Below are 17,466 nucleotides of genomic sequence, written 5' to 3' on the forward strand. Positions count from 1 at the left end.
GTTATCCTACAAAACATCTCAGGGTTATCCTACAAAACATCTCTTGTGAGAGGAGGTTTCATAGAAATTTGGAAAGCGTCATCTTAGAACAGAGACCGATTATTGTGAAGCTACAAACTATGTTCTCTAAGAAAACCCCCCACAGAGTGTAGGATGGTCCAAGGATTAACATGAGATAAGGATTTTGCAATTGAAACACAATTAACTGAAGATTAATTTGAGTCACAATTTGGATACTGAGTGATAAAATGACTCAGAGATCGATTGGAGTCATGATTTACAGGTCAACTGGTCGGACAATTCAAAGATTGGATGACGAGATGATCTTATAAATTGACAAGCGTCATGATTTGCAATTCGGTTGGTAGGCATATATTGATTTGCCAACATGATTATCTGAAGATCAATTGACATAATTGAAATCTCATTGGGACATTGATCTAAAACAATTGACATAATTGAAATTTGTTGGAGACATTATCTGGAGATAAAACAATGCAATAACTTAATCCATCAGTGTTGCAACTCGTACATTAATTGCATCTTTTAATCCAGAGCTTCAAGGGAGCTTTGGATTCTCTCCCAAATTTTTCGAAGGAGATCCTCTCCCCATCTTTAGGTTTCTTTCTTTCAATCGAAATAAATTTTCTTCTCTTATTTTGAAGGAGCTTTTCTTCTTCACTCTCAGAGGTCTTCTTCCTTATATCTGTATTGATTGCAAATAAAGAACAAAGCAAACAAAGAAACTTTTTCTTTCCTTTTTGCAACTGCTTATCTTTCTTGGATTGCAAATTTTCTCTTCGCATCTCCTTTTCTCCTTGCAGGACATTGTGCCTATATAGTTAGGAAAACTAGCACCACTTCTTCCCTTTCATTGGAGACACGTTTTTCCTGAATGATCTTTCATCATTGCTTTGTGTAGCGGCTGCAGGAACAAGCGATACAAGTTATCTTAGAACTTAGCCCTCATCCATATACTCATTTCTCATTGTTTCTTTGGAAGAATGGGACATCTAATCAGGTTTTTATTAACCAAACTAATCAGGCTTTTACAAACCAAAATATTCTACATTCAAGCTCCCTCACTTACTCTTTTGTGTTGTCCTAGTTGGTGGGGAAGTAAATCCAACCCCTTAAGAGTTAGAATCCCACTCTTTTAAAATCTTGGTGTAATTCCTTTAGAACAGCAAAACATTTCCTTATGAACTCATCTTGCAAGCTGCTTTTAACAGAAACTCTAGAATTTTCTAAACATCCTGAAAGATAGCCAGCATTTCTTTTTCAACAAGCTCATTATAAAGCTAGAATTTCACGGCTCATTCTGTTTTAAATTTCATAGAATATCGCCAATCATTTCTGCTAAAGTATAAAAAGAATAAATAGCGCCTTCTCCAACAGCTTAAGCTTTGGAGTAACTGGTTGTTTCTCATGGTATCAGAGCAAAGGTCCTGAGTTCAAACCTCCTTGATGTCAAAAATCCACATGCAATGGTCAGCTAAAAAGTGGGGCTACATGTGCCACGTGTAGACCACCCCAAAGTGAGGGGCCACACGTGAGGGAGAGTGTTAAAGTATAAAAAGAAAAAATAACGCCTTCTCCAACAGCTTAAGCTTTGGAGTAACTGGTTGTTTCTCAATTACGACCACCTTGTTTTGATAATTTAAATCTCAAACTTTTAGTATGGAAAGGAGTATTGGGTTAAAGAAGAGGGGAAACAAACAGGTATCGGTTTAACACAATACCCAGTCAGTCATTCTTCAAGGCATAACAGAAGTGCTAACCTTTGAGAGCTTCATAACCATGGCTATAGAAGCCTTTTGGATGCTTGCAACTTTACTCGATATGCCTTCAACTAGCAGGAAAGGCAAAACAATGTCCATTGTTTGGCTTGCGTCTGACATAGCAGTAAGTGATACATCACATAGCCTTATTGTTAGTGAGCTCATAGAACGACATAAACTATCACCAGAATTCCGGACAGTTTCCTTTATGTCATCCATAGCTCGAAAAGCTGCTACCCATATTCTTTTCAAATGCTTAGAAACCTGAATGACAAGAATAAATTGACAGTCACAACATATAGATTATGCATTGGCAATAAACTGCAACAGTAAATTCAAAAGGGGAATGTGAGCGCAACAAAACTAACAGTAGGTGGTGATGATGTTAAAAAAAAAGGATAAGTTTTAAACAGACAAAAATTATTCAGCAAAGTAGGGGCATGAAGAACTTACGGAATTGTAACCTTGGCATATGTACACAATGGAATGTGAAATATATTAGACAAGCAAAAAAAACAGTACATGAAGAGGCTATATAGGTAGAACACAGTACAATAGGCATCTGGGCACTAAAGGTTGAGCACAAGTGGTTTGCAAAGAGCAAGCCAGGGGCTACTAGATCCAAGCTTAGCTGCCAAATGTGTTTACATCTCACTAGAGAAAACACAATATAAAGATAAACAGAAATAACAAAGGTCCCTAGGTATTAACTTTTCTAATCCAAAGAAAGTCATCAACTATGAAGCACGGGTACGGGTACGAGGTGCGGGTACGACACTACACGGGTACGTGGGTACGTGATTTGCCAAAAAAACCGGGTGCGGGTACGTTCGGGTACGCCGAATATAATAATATATTTTAATATTTTATTATATATTTATAAAAATTAAAAAAAAAAAAAATTGTAGAGCAATCAAATAACAATAACATCACCAAAATGGAAAATTCTAATATTCCTCTTCATTTCATAAGTGATTAAGTTTCATATTTCATAACATGAGGCATCAATACATCATTCATTAGAAAAAAAAGTTTGTCACCAGTGTGTTGACCAGTGCCTGACAAGATGAATAATTTTTAGAGACCAAATTATGAGATTTTTTTTACCGGACTTTTGAGATTTAATAATGTTTGGACAAAATAGATTTTATGAATTTTAAAATTTGAAAAATACCCCACCGTTTGGAAGTTAAGAAAGTTAAAAATTTGACCCGACCCTTTTTCTTTGAATTTTGTACTAGAACTGGAGAGTTGACTTTTTTTCCTTTTAGATTTGGGTGTTGAAACTATTTTTAATAAATCCAAAAGGGGGGTATTCCATTATTTACATGTAAATCTTAAGTAAATGGACAACATTTACTTAAATGGTTTACATGTAAATACCGAGTACAGGAAAGTAGAGAGAAGTACAGGAGAGGAAAGAGAAGCAGCAGGAAGAAGCAGGACGTGTCGGGTACACGTGGTGCGCACCCGACACGCACCCAACCACCAAAACTAGTTTTTTTTTTTTTAAATGGGGTACGTACCCGGGGCGTACCCGGACGTACCCGCACCCCATACGTGTCGGGTGCGGGTGCGGGTGCGGGAGCCTCGGGAGAGTACCCGTGCTTCCTAGGTCATCAACATATCAGTAGGTTCGTCATGCTCTGAGGTAGTAGAATATGTCACAGAATTATTGACAAATGGAAGAAGCTGAAAATATATTATTGTTCGTAGTGTGGAGAGTAGCTGTAATTATGACTCAGACCACTGCATGGTGTATAAGTCATCCAGTTTGATTGGGATTAGATAGCTCTGTATATGACTTGTATGCACATTGTATGGGTGTAAAAATCAATTAGGTAGGTCGCTATTATGCGTAGCAACTTTGTCCATGGCCAATGAGACAAGATGAATCCAAACTTGAACTCCTTCCACCAAACAGTTTGGTTTGGTTTCCCTTTGGTTCTCTTTCCACGTATATTGTCCAATGTCCACTGTCTTCAACTTGCATGGATTTGACACTTAGTTTCAGTACTTTACAGATGATATTAAAATATTAAGGCACATAGCAGAGAGACTATATTTGCATGTTTCAAATGGATTATACAGATTTAGACGGGAAATAGAAGTGACAACACAAAACATAATACAGCCTATGGTACACCACGCTATTATAATGACTTCAGATGATTTAATGATTATCAGAAGTGATGAAATAGAAAATATGGATTGTCTGAGAATCACTCGCAAAAGATTTTGTACATAAAACTGAGGTACATTTAACAGGATCAGTCACTCATTTCTATGATAGTTTATAGCAGTCACAAAAATCTTCAATTTTTCAGAAAATATCACAATCTTTAGAAAAATGACAAAATAACAAAATTAAGCCAAAAATTTTAAAAAAATATCGAGAAATCATCAATGTTTATTTTTTGATACGAAAATAGGAAAAAAGTAACAATATAATTTATTTTCCTAATTTTTTTTAAATTTATATTTTTTATACATTTTTACATGTTTTATTTTTCCAGTTCTTTTCCAAAATAAACCCAACTCAACTCAACTCAACTCAACAAAGCCTTTATCCCAAACTAGTTGGGGTCGGCTAAATGAATCCTTTAGAAAAATTTCATGAAGAAGGTGAAAGGAATCTACCCGGCTCTAATCCTGGTTCTAGCTGGGTTCTTCTACGTGGATCATTTTCTTCCATTCTATCCTATCCAAGGTCATGTTCTCCGTTAGGTTCCTAGCTATCAAGTCTCTCCTCACTGTTTCTACCGAAGTTGTTTTCGGTCTGCCCCTACCTCTATTAGAAAATTTCATTGTTTCTCTGTTATGTTCCTAGCTATCAAGTCAGAAAAATAAACCCAAAAATAACAACAAAAAAAAAAAAAATATATATATATATATATATATATATATATATATCCTGAGATACACCTTTCTCGGGAAAATCTTGAGACATATTTGTGACTATGGTTTCAAACCCAAAATGACGGTTGACTAAAGCATAATGCGAACCAGAAATTAAGACTGTTTCCATGCATGATATTTATGAAACAATTACCTCTAAGCAACGAAAAATATGGCATTTGTCATGCACAATATTTTATGAAACAATTATGCCTAAGCAATAGAAATTACAACAGTTGCCATTCATAATATTTATGAAACAACTAACTGTAAGCAATGAAACTTTTATTCAGAAGAAGAATATAGTAGTTTGTCAACAGTGGTCGAGATCAAGGTTTTAAATTTCGATTTCGATGTCGGTCACCACCAAAACCGAAACGTTTCGGTTTCGGGCCGAAATTTCGGCCGAAATCATGTAAAAATATGATTATGATTTCGTTTTTTTTTATTTATTTTGACCGAAATGTCTAAAATTTCGGTGTAAATTTCGGAGATTTCAGTGGAAATTTTGGCTATTTCGGTGGGAATTATAACATTTCGGTGGACTTTTTTAAAATTTCGGTGGATCTAATTAAAATTTCGGTGGAAATTTTGTAAAAAAGGCTAAAAACGAAATTTCAACCAAAATTTCGGTGACATTTTGGCGAAATTTCGGAATTTCGCCAAAATCTTGTAAAGAAACAACTTCATGTAAATTTCGTTTCGGTCGTGGCCGAAACGAAGCGTTTCGGGCAAAATTTAAAACCATGGTCGAGATATCTTCTGTTTAATGCCGATTAGTAGATGGTGTATGAAGGAGATGATGATTAAATTTTTAATATATATTTGATAAAATTATGTTTTAATCTAAAATCGAATATGTGCAATAATCCACACAATCTTGATCATGCTGGGAGGCACACTTAACTAATCATTTTAACTGATAATGAGTACAATGGACTACAGAAAAATAGTCAAAGGACCACATACACTGGATGGGAGAATAGAAGCTATAAGGAATGCTCAAGCACATCCTCAAAAGAAGAGAGAGGAGACTAGAAAAGTGAGCCACAAGGTTACCATATTGGTCAGCCGTCATGACATTTTGCTACCTACAGCAGTGGGTCCACCCCCTAGAAGAACGAAGTGGGTGACGGGTGTGGGGGCGGGGGCGGGGAAGCGTGGGAGAGTCGTGGGAGCGTTTATGTAATATTTTCTTTATATGTTTTTCGAAATTCAAGTACATAAAAAAATAGTAATTTCTAACCTCTTCAGAGGTATCTTTCAAATTTTAAGTACATAAAAAGTAATAGTTTTTTACCATCTTCATTTGTGTGTCCTTCTGAAGATGCCTTTGTGCTTGCTCCAATGAAGTACTTTGAAGAGTTTGAGGAGTTTGATACAAGGAAGTTGGCGATAGTTGGACTGATAATGTAATAGGAGCGGGTTGGGAGCATCATGGGAGCGGTTCCTGTCCTAAGGAGAGCCGAATCGGGGTTCTGGCATGGGAGCGGCACCCATGAGGAAGGTTCCTGCTTCTAAAGTCCACCCACCTTAGAAAAATCATAGGAATTGACCAGCCTGGTTGCATAGATTTATGAAGAATAATGATGATTTTGTGCTAACTTTTGAAGAGGTCTTTAGTGGATTTAAGAAATGTCACACGAGAAAAGTTTGGGGGAGTCAGTTTTACAGCTCAAAGAAATTACCATTTAGTAACGTTTTGAGCATTGAAGCAGGGGTATTGGGTTGTGGTTAGCTTGGTCAAAGATGGGGGTTAAGAGATGTTAATTTGGAAGGTTTCTTTTGGAAGCAGGAGCAACAGATGTTTCGGTGTTTGAGCACAGCAGAAGGATTTCCTTCTAGTTTTGATTTGAAAATCGTCTTTATAATTGCAATTGGGTTTGATCATGGTTGATTTGAGAGTTGGGATTTGTAATAAAGCGAATAGATTAGAGGTTCAAGAATTTCTTTAAGTGTGCCGGGGTCTCTCTCTCTCTCTCCATATCATTTAAGATGAGCATCACGCCTCAATTTTGCAAATGATATCTCTGTTCGGCATCACACCTGTACCTACTAGGTTGCCATGCAATAGGCCGATGGCCCAACAGATCAATGGCCCCAATCACAAGGCAGACATGCAACTTGTGCATTGGGTCATAATCGTTTCCGTTCATCAAGACAAGTTACCTTTCTGTATGTGTGTGTGGTGGTTTCCACCAATCTGAATCTCCTAGATGATGTTAAAGTAAAAGCAAATGAAGAAAGCTTAGGAGGATACCACACAAGTTGTGGGAGAATACGACGAGAGGACAGAAAGAAATAAGTTGGAGGAATTGTGGTTTGTGAGGATTGAATCCGAACCCACCCACTCACCTCCATGATGCCCCCATCCTACTAAATAGAAATAAAAATATTTACACCAAAGAAGTAATGTAAATACTCAACTATCCTAACTCTTAAACACTTCCCCACGAGTAGGAGTGTAGATATCATCCATGTCCATAATGGAACAACTGCTCCCAAACTAAGTGCGACCAAGTGCTATCTTCGTGAAAATGTGTGATAATCATTGGAAACCACATAAAGGGTAGATACCAGTTTTCTAGCGACCTTTCCATGGAAAAAAATGAAAATACACTTCAATTTGCTTAGTCCTCTCATGATTATTAGTAATGTAAGTAGTTCCCTGATTATCACATAATATCTTCATTGGCCTGCCAAACTTAAAACCCATCTGTTGCATTAGGGTCTTCAACCACATCAACTCCCATGCAGTGTGAGACACGACATGATACTGTGCCTCTGAACAAGATTGCACAACCGTACTTCGCTTCATGCCCTGCCAAATAATGGTGTTTCCTCCAACCGAAGTACAATAACCCATTGTTGAACGTCTGTCTACGGATAACGAAATGCATCCTCTTTAAAATAATGAAAACATTCCACTCTCAAGTGGCCATCCTTTTAAAATAATTCAATTGCCTGGTGCAACCTTTAGATACCTACAAATGCATCGAAGTGCATCCCAATGATTTAAAGTAGAAGCAAACAAAAGCTGGATCGCAATACTTACAGGAAATGAATATAACGACGTGTAATCGCAAATAAATAAGTCTTCTAACAAAGCTACCAGTCCTCGGAACATCTAATCCTACAATTGAAATACGTTTATACCAGACAAATATGAATACATAAAAATATGATATATGAGTAGCAGGGCTTTTTTTTTCTTTTTTTTTTTTTTTGGGGGGGGGGGGGGGGGTACTAAACCACCTGGTCAGAATCGAAGAAAGTCATAATTTCTGTGCTCCTGTTTCAGACTTCTAAAAGGAAATATGCAGACTTTTTTTTTGTTTCCTTTTGCAAGAACAGCCACCAATGCCTCCAAGGCACCCAAAAAAAACTACAGCACATTGCCACAAAATTATAATAAAACGTACACATATGATAAGTGTTCTATATGAAAAGCATGGATCAAATTACATTGCAAAAAGCAAAAACAGGCGCATAAGATGGCAGCATCTTGTTGCAGCAATGAATGGAGGACCAGGAAACCTGCCAAAATACTTTGGAAAAACAATGCATGATACAGATGGAAAGTTAACTGTTAGATTTTGCTATCTCCAACACAATAACTACCAAATAACGCAAAACAATGTATGATACAGATGTAAAGTTAACTGTTAGATTTTGCTATCTCCAACACAATAACTGCCAAATAATGCTCCAATTTTGAAATTTAACAACAGCCTGGAATCTAACACAAGAATGATCACCTCGCTAAATTTGCGCCCTTGAATAATATCAGCAAGGGCAAGGCATGAAGCCTCACGTGAACGCCAGAGCCTTGACCCACATTGGGTCAACAAATCATCAATAATGAGGTCCAAGTATTCATCAATAGTTTTCTTTGGATCCGCTACAAGTGACTTCCAGATATGTCCCATTGCGTCCTATGGATTGCCAAGAACAAGGAGTAATAAGCACATGGAAGCATTGACATAAACTGAAGGCAACAATTAAAAGAAAAACATCCTTTCAAAATCTATGTGCCGAATGGAATCCAAAATATTTGCATCGTTTCTTCAGGATTGAGATTTATATAAAGACTAGCAAACACAATCCACGTGAATCACAATAAAGTCTAACAAATCTTGTACCTCGAAGAAAACCCAAAATACCTTGCAGCTCAAAAAATATCTCCAACATGTATAGAACATACCTGCACATTCTTATCAGGATCATACTGGTAGCGAATGAGCCTGGGAATTAACAAACGTAAATGTGGCTGAAGTGCATCCCCTGCAAGCTTAGCTATCTTGGAGAATCCAAAAGCAGCACCCCTCTTGGAATTTACAGAAGCCTGATAATTAGCAAGATCCATAAATTTATAAATTAAATCGGGTTGTCCCATCTCATTAGCTAAACTGCAGAGTTCCTTATACGTGCTAAGTTTCCCTCCTCCAAGACTTTCACCAATAGCTCCTTCTTGAAATACTTCAGAATCTTCCATCAACTGTCGAATACAAACTATAGGGATAAAATAACTCACAAAGATAGCCTGCCACATCAGCATTGAAATGAAGAAGCACAAAACAAACATGAAATTCCAGTAACTCCACCTTGATAGCTCTTTTCCGCTTTCCTGAACCAGTCAGCGTACTCACAAGCGCATTTACTAAGTCCATTTTCATTGATGAATCACCAAGTTCATAAACAATACTCATGCCTTGAGATGCAAGCTCCTGTGTAAGTTCATTCTGCTCGCCTAAAAGGTGAGAAAAAGCTTCCTGCAAAATCCAAGATTGATGTGATACCAATTCTCAAGCCCCTAATGCTGACAGCAGTTACACTTAGGCTCTGTTCCTTTCGACATAAAATGGGCGTAAAACAAATTTTACGTCCAGTATTAAGTGGAAAAATTGGTGTCAAATTTGTTTTACGCCCATTTTACATCGAAAGAAACGGAGCCTTAGTGGAAATTGCTTGAAATAGAACCCATTGCTTCACTCCAATAAATCATTAATTTAACTTCATAAAAACAGAGATGCATCCATTAATTATTATTTTTAATTATAGAGATGCATCCATAATTATATCCTGAATTTCAGAGAAAGTAAGACCCATATGTCAAATAAAATCCTTTAGTAATACAACCTTAGGAATAATTACAGAGGACATAATTTTCATCATAAAAGTTGAGAACAGGGAAAGATCATTAAGTTTATCGTATACAATGCTTCCAGAATTCATTTCTAAGATGGTGTGATTTATACTTAAGTAACCTGAAAAAATATATCATTGTGCCAATGCTATTTTCCTGAACAAGTCAGTCATAGGATAATTGCAAACTTCTCTTATTCCAATTTTTCACACTTATCTTCATTCTCTAAAGTATCATTCTTTTTCATAAGTGCATCTATTAAACTATTAACCAGTACTGACTAAACAGACTGTGCAAAGGGGAGATGATATGAAGAGTCCCATGAGTTGATATTACAAATCTAGCTTGTCTTTTCTCTTCCAATTGGTTTGAGAGATCTTTTTGGGAACTGTAACAACCTTTGACTGCTCAAGCTTTGACTGCTCTTTAAATAATACAAGAAAAGATCAGTTAGTGCAAATATCAAAACATGTATCATTTCCCCATATATATTACATTTTTCTGATTATTAATTTCAAAACAGTATCACCAAAAAACAAGGGAAATTTCAAATAGGGATAGGAGTACCAGATATAATATATATATATATATATATATATATATATATATATGGCAGTGATAAATCGACTCCCTATGTGTCTTTCTCTCTCCTCTGGGCTAGAGAGAGAAAGAGGAGAGAGATAGACACATGGGGAGTCGATTTAAGATATATGGGAGTCGATTTATCACTCCCCTATATATATATATATATATATCATAGTCACAAATATAATTCTCGTGAAGTGTAAATCTAGGGACAATTTTATTTTATTTTTGTTATTTTTCGGTGTTATATTGGAAAAAGGTTCGAAAAATAAATGTATAAAACTATAAATTCAAGAAAAATTATACAATTTAAAAATACCATGTAATTATTGTGATATATTCATTGTATTTTCACAATAAACTATAAAAAATAAAAAAATTGCAAATTTAACATATTTGCAATGTATTTTCCGTCCACTGAGAGTAGACTGAATATTTTCCTTCTTTAGCGTGGAGTGATGAATATCAAATTCATGTATTTCTACAATTCATTGTTGTTGAGGAGAAGATAGTAAGGGGGGAGGGGGGAGAAGAAGAGTGAGTTACGGTGTGCTCCCCCTAACTTTCGCATTTATATAAAGGAGAGAACATACAAAAGACCACTATGCCCTTAGGCAAGTACACAACAAACACACACATACATCTAAGACCCCCCCTCAAGCTGGAATGTAGATATTATGCATTCCAAGCTTGTTACAAATGTCATTTAGTCTGGCTTTACTCAAGGGCTTAGTGAGGATGTCAGCTAGCTGGTCCACAGATCGAGTGAAGGAAATATGAATCTCGCCTCTATGTATTCTTTGGCAAACGAAATGACAATCAACCTCTAAGTGCTTGGTTCTCTCATGGAATACAGGATTGGTGGCTATATGGATTGCAGCCTTATTGTCACAATAAAGCTGAGCTGGAGGAGAAGATGGAGGGAAACCAATCTCTGATATATGAGACCGCAACCAAATAAGCTCTCCACTCGTATGAGAAGTGGCTCTGTACTCTGCTTCGGCACTAGACTTGGAAACGATGTCTTGTTTCTTGCTCCTCCACGACACTAAATTGCCGCCAACAAAGGTACAGTATCCAGTAGTGGATCTCCGATCTGCTGGAGATCCTGCCTAATCTGCATCACAAAATCCTTCCAACCTAATATGCCATGCTTCTTGAATATGAGGCCTTTCCCTAGCGCTCCTTTCAAGTAGCTAAGAATCTGAACCGCGGCTGCCTAGTATGAAGTACGTGGTGAGCTCATATGTTGGTTGACGACGCCAACAACAAACAATATGTCTGGGTGAGTGACTGTAAGATATATGAGTTTACCAACCAACCTCCTGTATCTGCCAGGGCCATCTAATAAATCTCCTTCTTCTGGAAGAAATTTCACATTTGAGTCCATGGAACAAAAGCAGGTTTCACCCCAAGACAATTTTTCTCTTCAAGAAGATCCAACACATATTTCCTTTGTGAGAGAGAGAGACGCCTATAGTGGAATAGAGAACCTTGATGCCAAGAAAGTACCTAAGACGGCCCAGATCTTTAGTGAAAAAACTCTTTCTGCAAGAAGGACTTCAATTTATGTATCCCCACTGAATTACTACCTGTAATGATAATGTCATCAACATACACTATCAGTAGAACACAACCAGCAGCAGACTGATGACTGAAGACAGAGTGATTAACGGCACATTGCTTCATGCCAAAGCGCATGACATCATCACTAAATTTCCCAAACCATGCTCTAGGAGACTGCTTCAAACCATATATAGATCGTCTCAATCGACACACTGAGGAGGACATCTCCCCCTGAGCAACATACCCAGGAGGTTGCACCTTATAAACCTCCTCAGTAAGCTCACCATGAAGAAATGCATTCTTAACATCTAGCTGGTACAGATGCCACCCTTGGTTCACGGCAACAGAGATGAGAACCCGAACAGAGGGAATCTTGGCCACAGGGGAGAATGTCTATGTATAATCAACGCCAAAGGTTTGAGTATAACCTTTAGCAACCAGGCGCGCCTTAAGGATCTCAACAGTCCCGTCAAGTAAGTGTTTGACGGCGTAGACCTATCGGCAACCTACGAGCCGAGCTCCAGGAGGAAGGGGTACCAAGTCAATGTCTGATTGGCCTGAGGGGCCTCCATCTTAAGATCCATAGACGCACGCCAACTAGGATACTCAAGAGCCTTTGGTAATGACTGTGACAAAGAGACTGAAGACAAAGAAGACACAAAACTTCGAAACATAGGAGTAAGAGAGTGAAAAGAAACAACAGATGAAATAGGATGAGCAATACTATGAGAGCGAGTACGGGAAGCAATGGGAGAATTTGTAGTAACACTGGGAGAGGGGAGGTACCTAAGAGGTGGGCATCGTGATCTTCGGCTGGGAGGGCGATGGCGCAAGCGGTGGGTGCGAGGCAGCAAATTTGAGCTGGCGCTGATATGTCTTCATAGGAGGAGCCTCAAGAACTTGTACTGAAGAAGAGGGCTCACACCGACAGGAACCACCTCAGGCACCTGTAAAGGAGGAGGTGAAGAGGGAGAGACTCCAGAATCTGGAAGAACAGGAATAGGAATGTCCGGCTCAAGAACGAGGACTCTCCTGAGGGGTGATGAAGAGTCGGACTCAAAAAATGTAACATCGGTAGAGACAACGGACCTACGCAAGCGAGGACTGTAACACCTATAGCCCTTCTAAGTCCTAGAATAACCGAGAAAGATACATCGTTTGGACCGAGGATCCAATTTATCAAGGCCAGGGCCAAGACTGTGGACAAAGCATACACAACCAAAGACCCGAGGAGTGAGAGGAAACGGGTCATGCCGAGGGTGTAACACAACAAATGGGTAACTGCCATCAAGAACTAAGGAAGGAAGCCGATTTGCAAGGAAGCATGCAGTAAGGATGGCATCACCCCAATAGATCTTAGGAACTCGCATTTGAATGAGAAGGGTGCGAGCTCCATCCAGTAAAGATGGCATCTTCCGCTTGGCTACACCGTTTTGTTGGAAGGTGTGAGCACAGGAAGATTGGTCGAGAATGCTACGAGTAGAGAGGAAATCATGAAAGCCATACGAAATGGGCAAGTACTCACGAGCATTACCAGTACGTAAACATTTGATAGTCCACGCAAATTGATTTGTAACCTCAAGATGAAAAGTGCGAAAAGCAGAGAAAACCTTAGAGCAATCTTTAAGTAAATAGAGCCAAGTCATACGAGAAAAATCATCAGTAAAGACAATAAAATATCTATATCCAAAAAGACAGGTAGTTCTCGCGGGCAAGGGTTCAAATTTCGGTTTCGGAATGCATTTCAGTCCTCACCGAAACCGAAATTTCAGCCGAAATTTCGAAATTTTGGGTGAAATCCGACGAAATCAATTCAGCGACTATTTTTTCTCCTTTTTATTTTAACAAAAAATTCAGCAATTTCGACCTAAATTTCGGTAATTTCGGCTGAAATTTCGTGATAATATTACATAATTATCAAGTTTCGAGATTTTTGGGTGAAATCCCTTAAATTTCAGACGAAATTTTGGGATAAATGAGATTTCGGCCGAAATAAACTATCCTTTCGGGTATTATCGATTTCGGTTTCGTTCTCCACCGAAACCCGAAATTTCAGATTTCGGTCAAAATTTAAACCTTGCTCGCGGGATGCCATACATCTGAGTGCATTAAATGAAAAGGGTGCAAGGCCCGACTAACATACCTAGGAGGGAATGACACACGATGGTGTTTTCCAAGTTCGCATGCCTCGCACTGAAAAGGCTAAAGAGGGGTAGGAACAACGGATATCTGCCTTAGACGCTAGAGACAAGGATGACCAAAGCGGTAGTGCCAGTGATAGGCATCGATGGAGCTGTGCAAAATGGTACTGAAGGCCCACAGTTCAAACGATAAAGCCCATCCACCTCACGGCCAAGGTTTTAAATTTCAGTTTCAGAAAGCGTTTCAGTCCTCACCGAAACCGAAATTTTCGGCTGAAATTTCAGCCGAAATCCACGACAACAAATATGCAGATATTTTTACTTGTTTGAGATTTCGACCGAAATTTCGGTAATTCGGGCTGAAATTTCGGGATAATATTAAATAATGATCTTACATCTTGATTTTCTAGTGAAATCCCTTAATTTTAGGACGAAATTTCGACCGAAAAAAGATACTGTTTAGTGTATTACCTATTTCATTTTCGGTCACGAGGGAAACCCGAAATTTCAGATTTCGGTCGAAATTTAAAACCCTTGCTAACGGCCCGAGCCAATCGTCCTCCCAGACGAGAGATCCTGAAACAAACAATAAGAGGGAAAGAATGAGACAGGGCAGTGAAGGTGTTTAGTAAGCTGACTAACAGAAAGTAAGCTAAATGGGGACTTAGGAACACATAGGGCAGATGATAAAGGAAGGCCAGGGTGAGGAGAGGCGCTCCCAATACCAGAGATGGGAGTAATCGCATCAGCAAGAGTAATAGACTGAGAGGAAATGGGGCGAAACGAACAAAGGGATAAAGAGGTACCTTTCATATGGATCAGGGCTCCGGCATCAATAATCCAGGAGTGGGAGCTAGTGAATAGAGAGGCAGGAGAGCTACCTGGGCAAAACCGGCACTTGGAGGGCGACTGGTCAACCGGAGGCGCTGGAACTCATCATCGTCGGCGTGAAAGAGATAGAAACCATTAGCAGGGGCGGTTGAGCTGTGCTAAGAAGAAAACGCTGACGGATCAGAGATGTCAGGAGCAGAGAGATGTGCTGCTCGGCCAGAACGGGCTCAGGAGGTGGACGGAGCTCGGGATGCAGAGCATAACAGGTGTCAAGATGATGGCCTTCCCGTCAACAATGAGAACAATAAGGGCGGCGATGGCCACCTGTACAACAGCCTCCACCAGAATTGCGGCCAGCAGTACGACCGCCACGGCCAAAGTCACACCCACGACCACATCCAAGGTGCCACCACCGCGGGTAGCACAATCACCAGCACTATAGGCCGTTATCGCAGATCCATCAACATAGGCAGCATGCAAAGAATCATCAACAATGCACTGCTAGGAGGATGGCTCTAATGGGTCAAAAGAGAAGAGAAATGAAAGGGTCTAATAATCCAAACCCAAAAAGAAGAAGTTCGGAGTGGAGCCGAGGTGCCGACGGAAGAAGGGTGTGCCAGCGGGGTTGGGAGATGCGAGTGAGGTGGGGGGGTTTGGGAGGGGAGATGGGGGGATTCTTAGGGGGATCTCGGCCATGCAGGAGGGGCGAGGGAAGGTGTGTGTGTGTGTGTGGGGTGGGGGGGGGGGAGGGGGGTTGTCGGGGTCGTAGAGGATAAGGGATGTCGGGGATAGGGGCGACGGGATTCTCACGGGGGCATGTAGCAGGGAGGCCGACGGGACGGGGTGGGGTAGCAGGGAGAGACGGGGGGTCTCGAGAGGGGATTCCGGAGGGGCGAGGACAGGTGGGGGGTCGTAGGGAAGAGGGAATGTCCAGGGAGTGGGGGGGAGAACAGGGAGGTGGGGTGTTGCCAGAGGGAAAGGTGTGGCATGGTGGGAGAAGAAAAGAAAAAAAATAAGAAGAAGAAGATGATGAAGACGGTGTTCTCTATGGTGGTCCCTAGGGCACCACAACCCTAGGGTTCTGATACCATGTTGAGGAGAAGAGACTAGAGGAGAAAAAAGAACACTATGCCCTTAGCCATGTACACAACATAACACATAACTCTAACAATTGCTTTCTTTCATAGTTGCTCACGTCTTGTCTATGGGCTTTTAAGATGTAAAAGTGAAACAATGTTATTAACACAAAAAATAACTAGAAGCTGGAACACAAAAAGGACATAAATTGGTGGTTACTTTTCCCAAATGCATCTGCAAAAAAAAGGCTGTGGCTTAGACTTTAAATTTTTCTTCCCTAATAATAGATTCTAGTGCACATCTAACATATGGAAACACGTGAACTAAATTTTCTTCCCTAATAATAGTAACAAGAGCTCCTCTTGCGAGCTCTAGTTACTATTAGTACTTGACTACTTGACCTATATTACTACTGATATGACTATAATTTTATATACTATATTATACATTCATAAAGAAATCCCTAAAATTAGAAAAACAAAAAACAGATATATGCAGTTTTTATTCTCCCCAAGAGAACAGAAATCCTTGCCTTCTGAATCTCAGCAGGAAATGCACCATCCAAGCACAGAATAAAAAATTCGAAACCAATATGAATTAGAAACGCGTGAACCTTTTTCTTTTTATGGCATAGGATATGCCCACCCCATTTTAGGACGGGACTAATCCCTATGGATGCGCGCAATCACCCGTAAACCACGTGCAGAAACACGTGAACTTTAAGTCCATAACTACAAACAAAACATAGCAGTTTTTTTAATGAAGCATCAACTGAATGGAATAAATGGACTTCCGCAAGGAACAACCAACTTAGTGAGAAATGCTACCTCTGACCGTGGGGGGGTGGGGGGGTGGGTGTGCAAGAAATATACACGAGTCAATATCCAAACATAGCAAAAGATAAATAGCATTTGAAGAACATACAAGAAAATCTGACCAGAGCTAACAGAAAACCTGAATTTCAGGAAGCAACTTCTGGATTTTAGAATGATGGCCACAATACATTGTCAGTGAAAGTAGCCAGACAGTTCCAGCACAGCGCTCCTCTTTCCTGCTACTGTAAAGAAGCACATCAAAAAGCTTTTTCGTTATCATGTCTCTGACTATGTCACGGGTATCCTCAGTGACCTCAATCCCATCACCAAAGCCACTTCTTGACACAGATGAGGGCACATCACTGCTGAGAAAGTTTGAAGTGAGGGAAAGTGAAGTATAATTGGATTTCAGTATCACATCAGCAGTCACAGGCACCCCACCCCATATAAACGATAGAGCTTCCCCAGCAGCAAAGAGTACATCTTCAACCTGTAAATCCTCCGGTATTAGAAGCTCCCCCAACACAGCTAAAGTCAGAAATAACAGTCCAATGGATTATGCTTATAATGATTGACGGATAGCGGTTAATAGAAGTCAGAGAGGCTTTAAACTAGAGGAAATAAAA

The 17,466-nt window shown here is 39.5% G+C and overlaps 1 protein-coding gene across 2 annotated transcripts in view; it reads right to left on the reverse strand.

The window, feature by feature from the left end:
- The window catches only part of LOC143852516 (ARM repeat superfamily protein), a 112,332-nt gene that overhangs the window by 44,347 nt on the left and 50,519 nt on the right, over nucleotides 1-17,466 (reverse strand). For both annotated transcript variants that reach the window (XM_077361913.1, XM_077361914.1), the window contains 5 exons: nucleotides 16,980-17,330; nucleotides 9,284-9,451; nucleotides 8,884-9,177; nucleotides 8,438-8,614; nucleotides 1,782-2,045 (listed from right to left, as the gene is read on the reverse strand). In XM_077361913.1, coding sequence (XP_077218028.1) covers nucleotides 1,782-2,045; nucleotides 8,438-8,614; nucleotides 8,884-9,177; nucleotides 9,284-9,451; nucleotides 16,980-17,330 — 1,254 coding nt within the window. The remainder of the gene's footprint in view (nucleotides 1-1,781; nucleotides 2,046-8,437; nucleotides 8,615-8,883; nucleotides 9,178-9,283; nucleotides 9,452-16,979; nucleotides 17,331-17,466) is intronic.

The sequence above is a fragment of the Tasmannia lanceolata genome, unplaced genomic scaffold, assembly GCF_043159265.1.
Source record: "Tasmannia lanceolata isolate RefF3 unplaced genomic scaffold, GAP_Taslan_0.1 ptg000019l, whole genome shotgun sequence".
Taxonomy (NCBI): domain Eukaryota; kingdom Viridiplantae; phylum Streptophyta; class Magnoliopsida; order Canellales; family Winteraceae; genus Tasmannia; species Tasmannia lanceolata.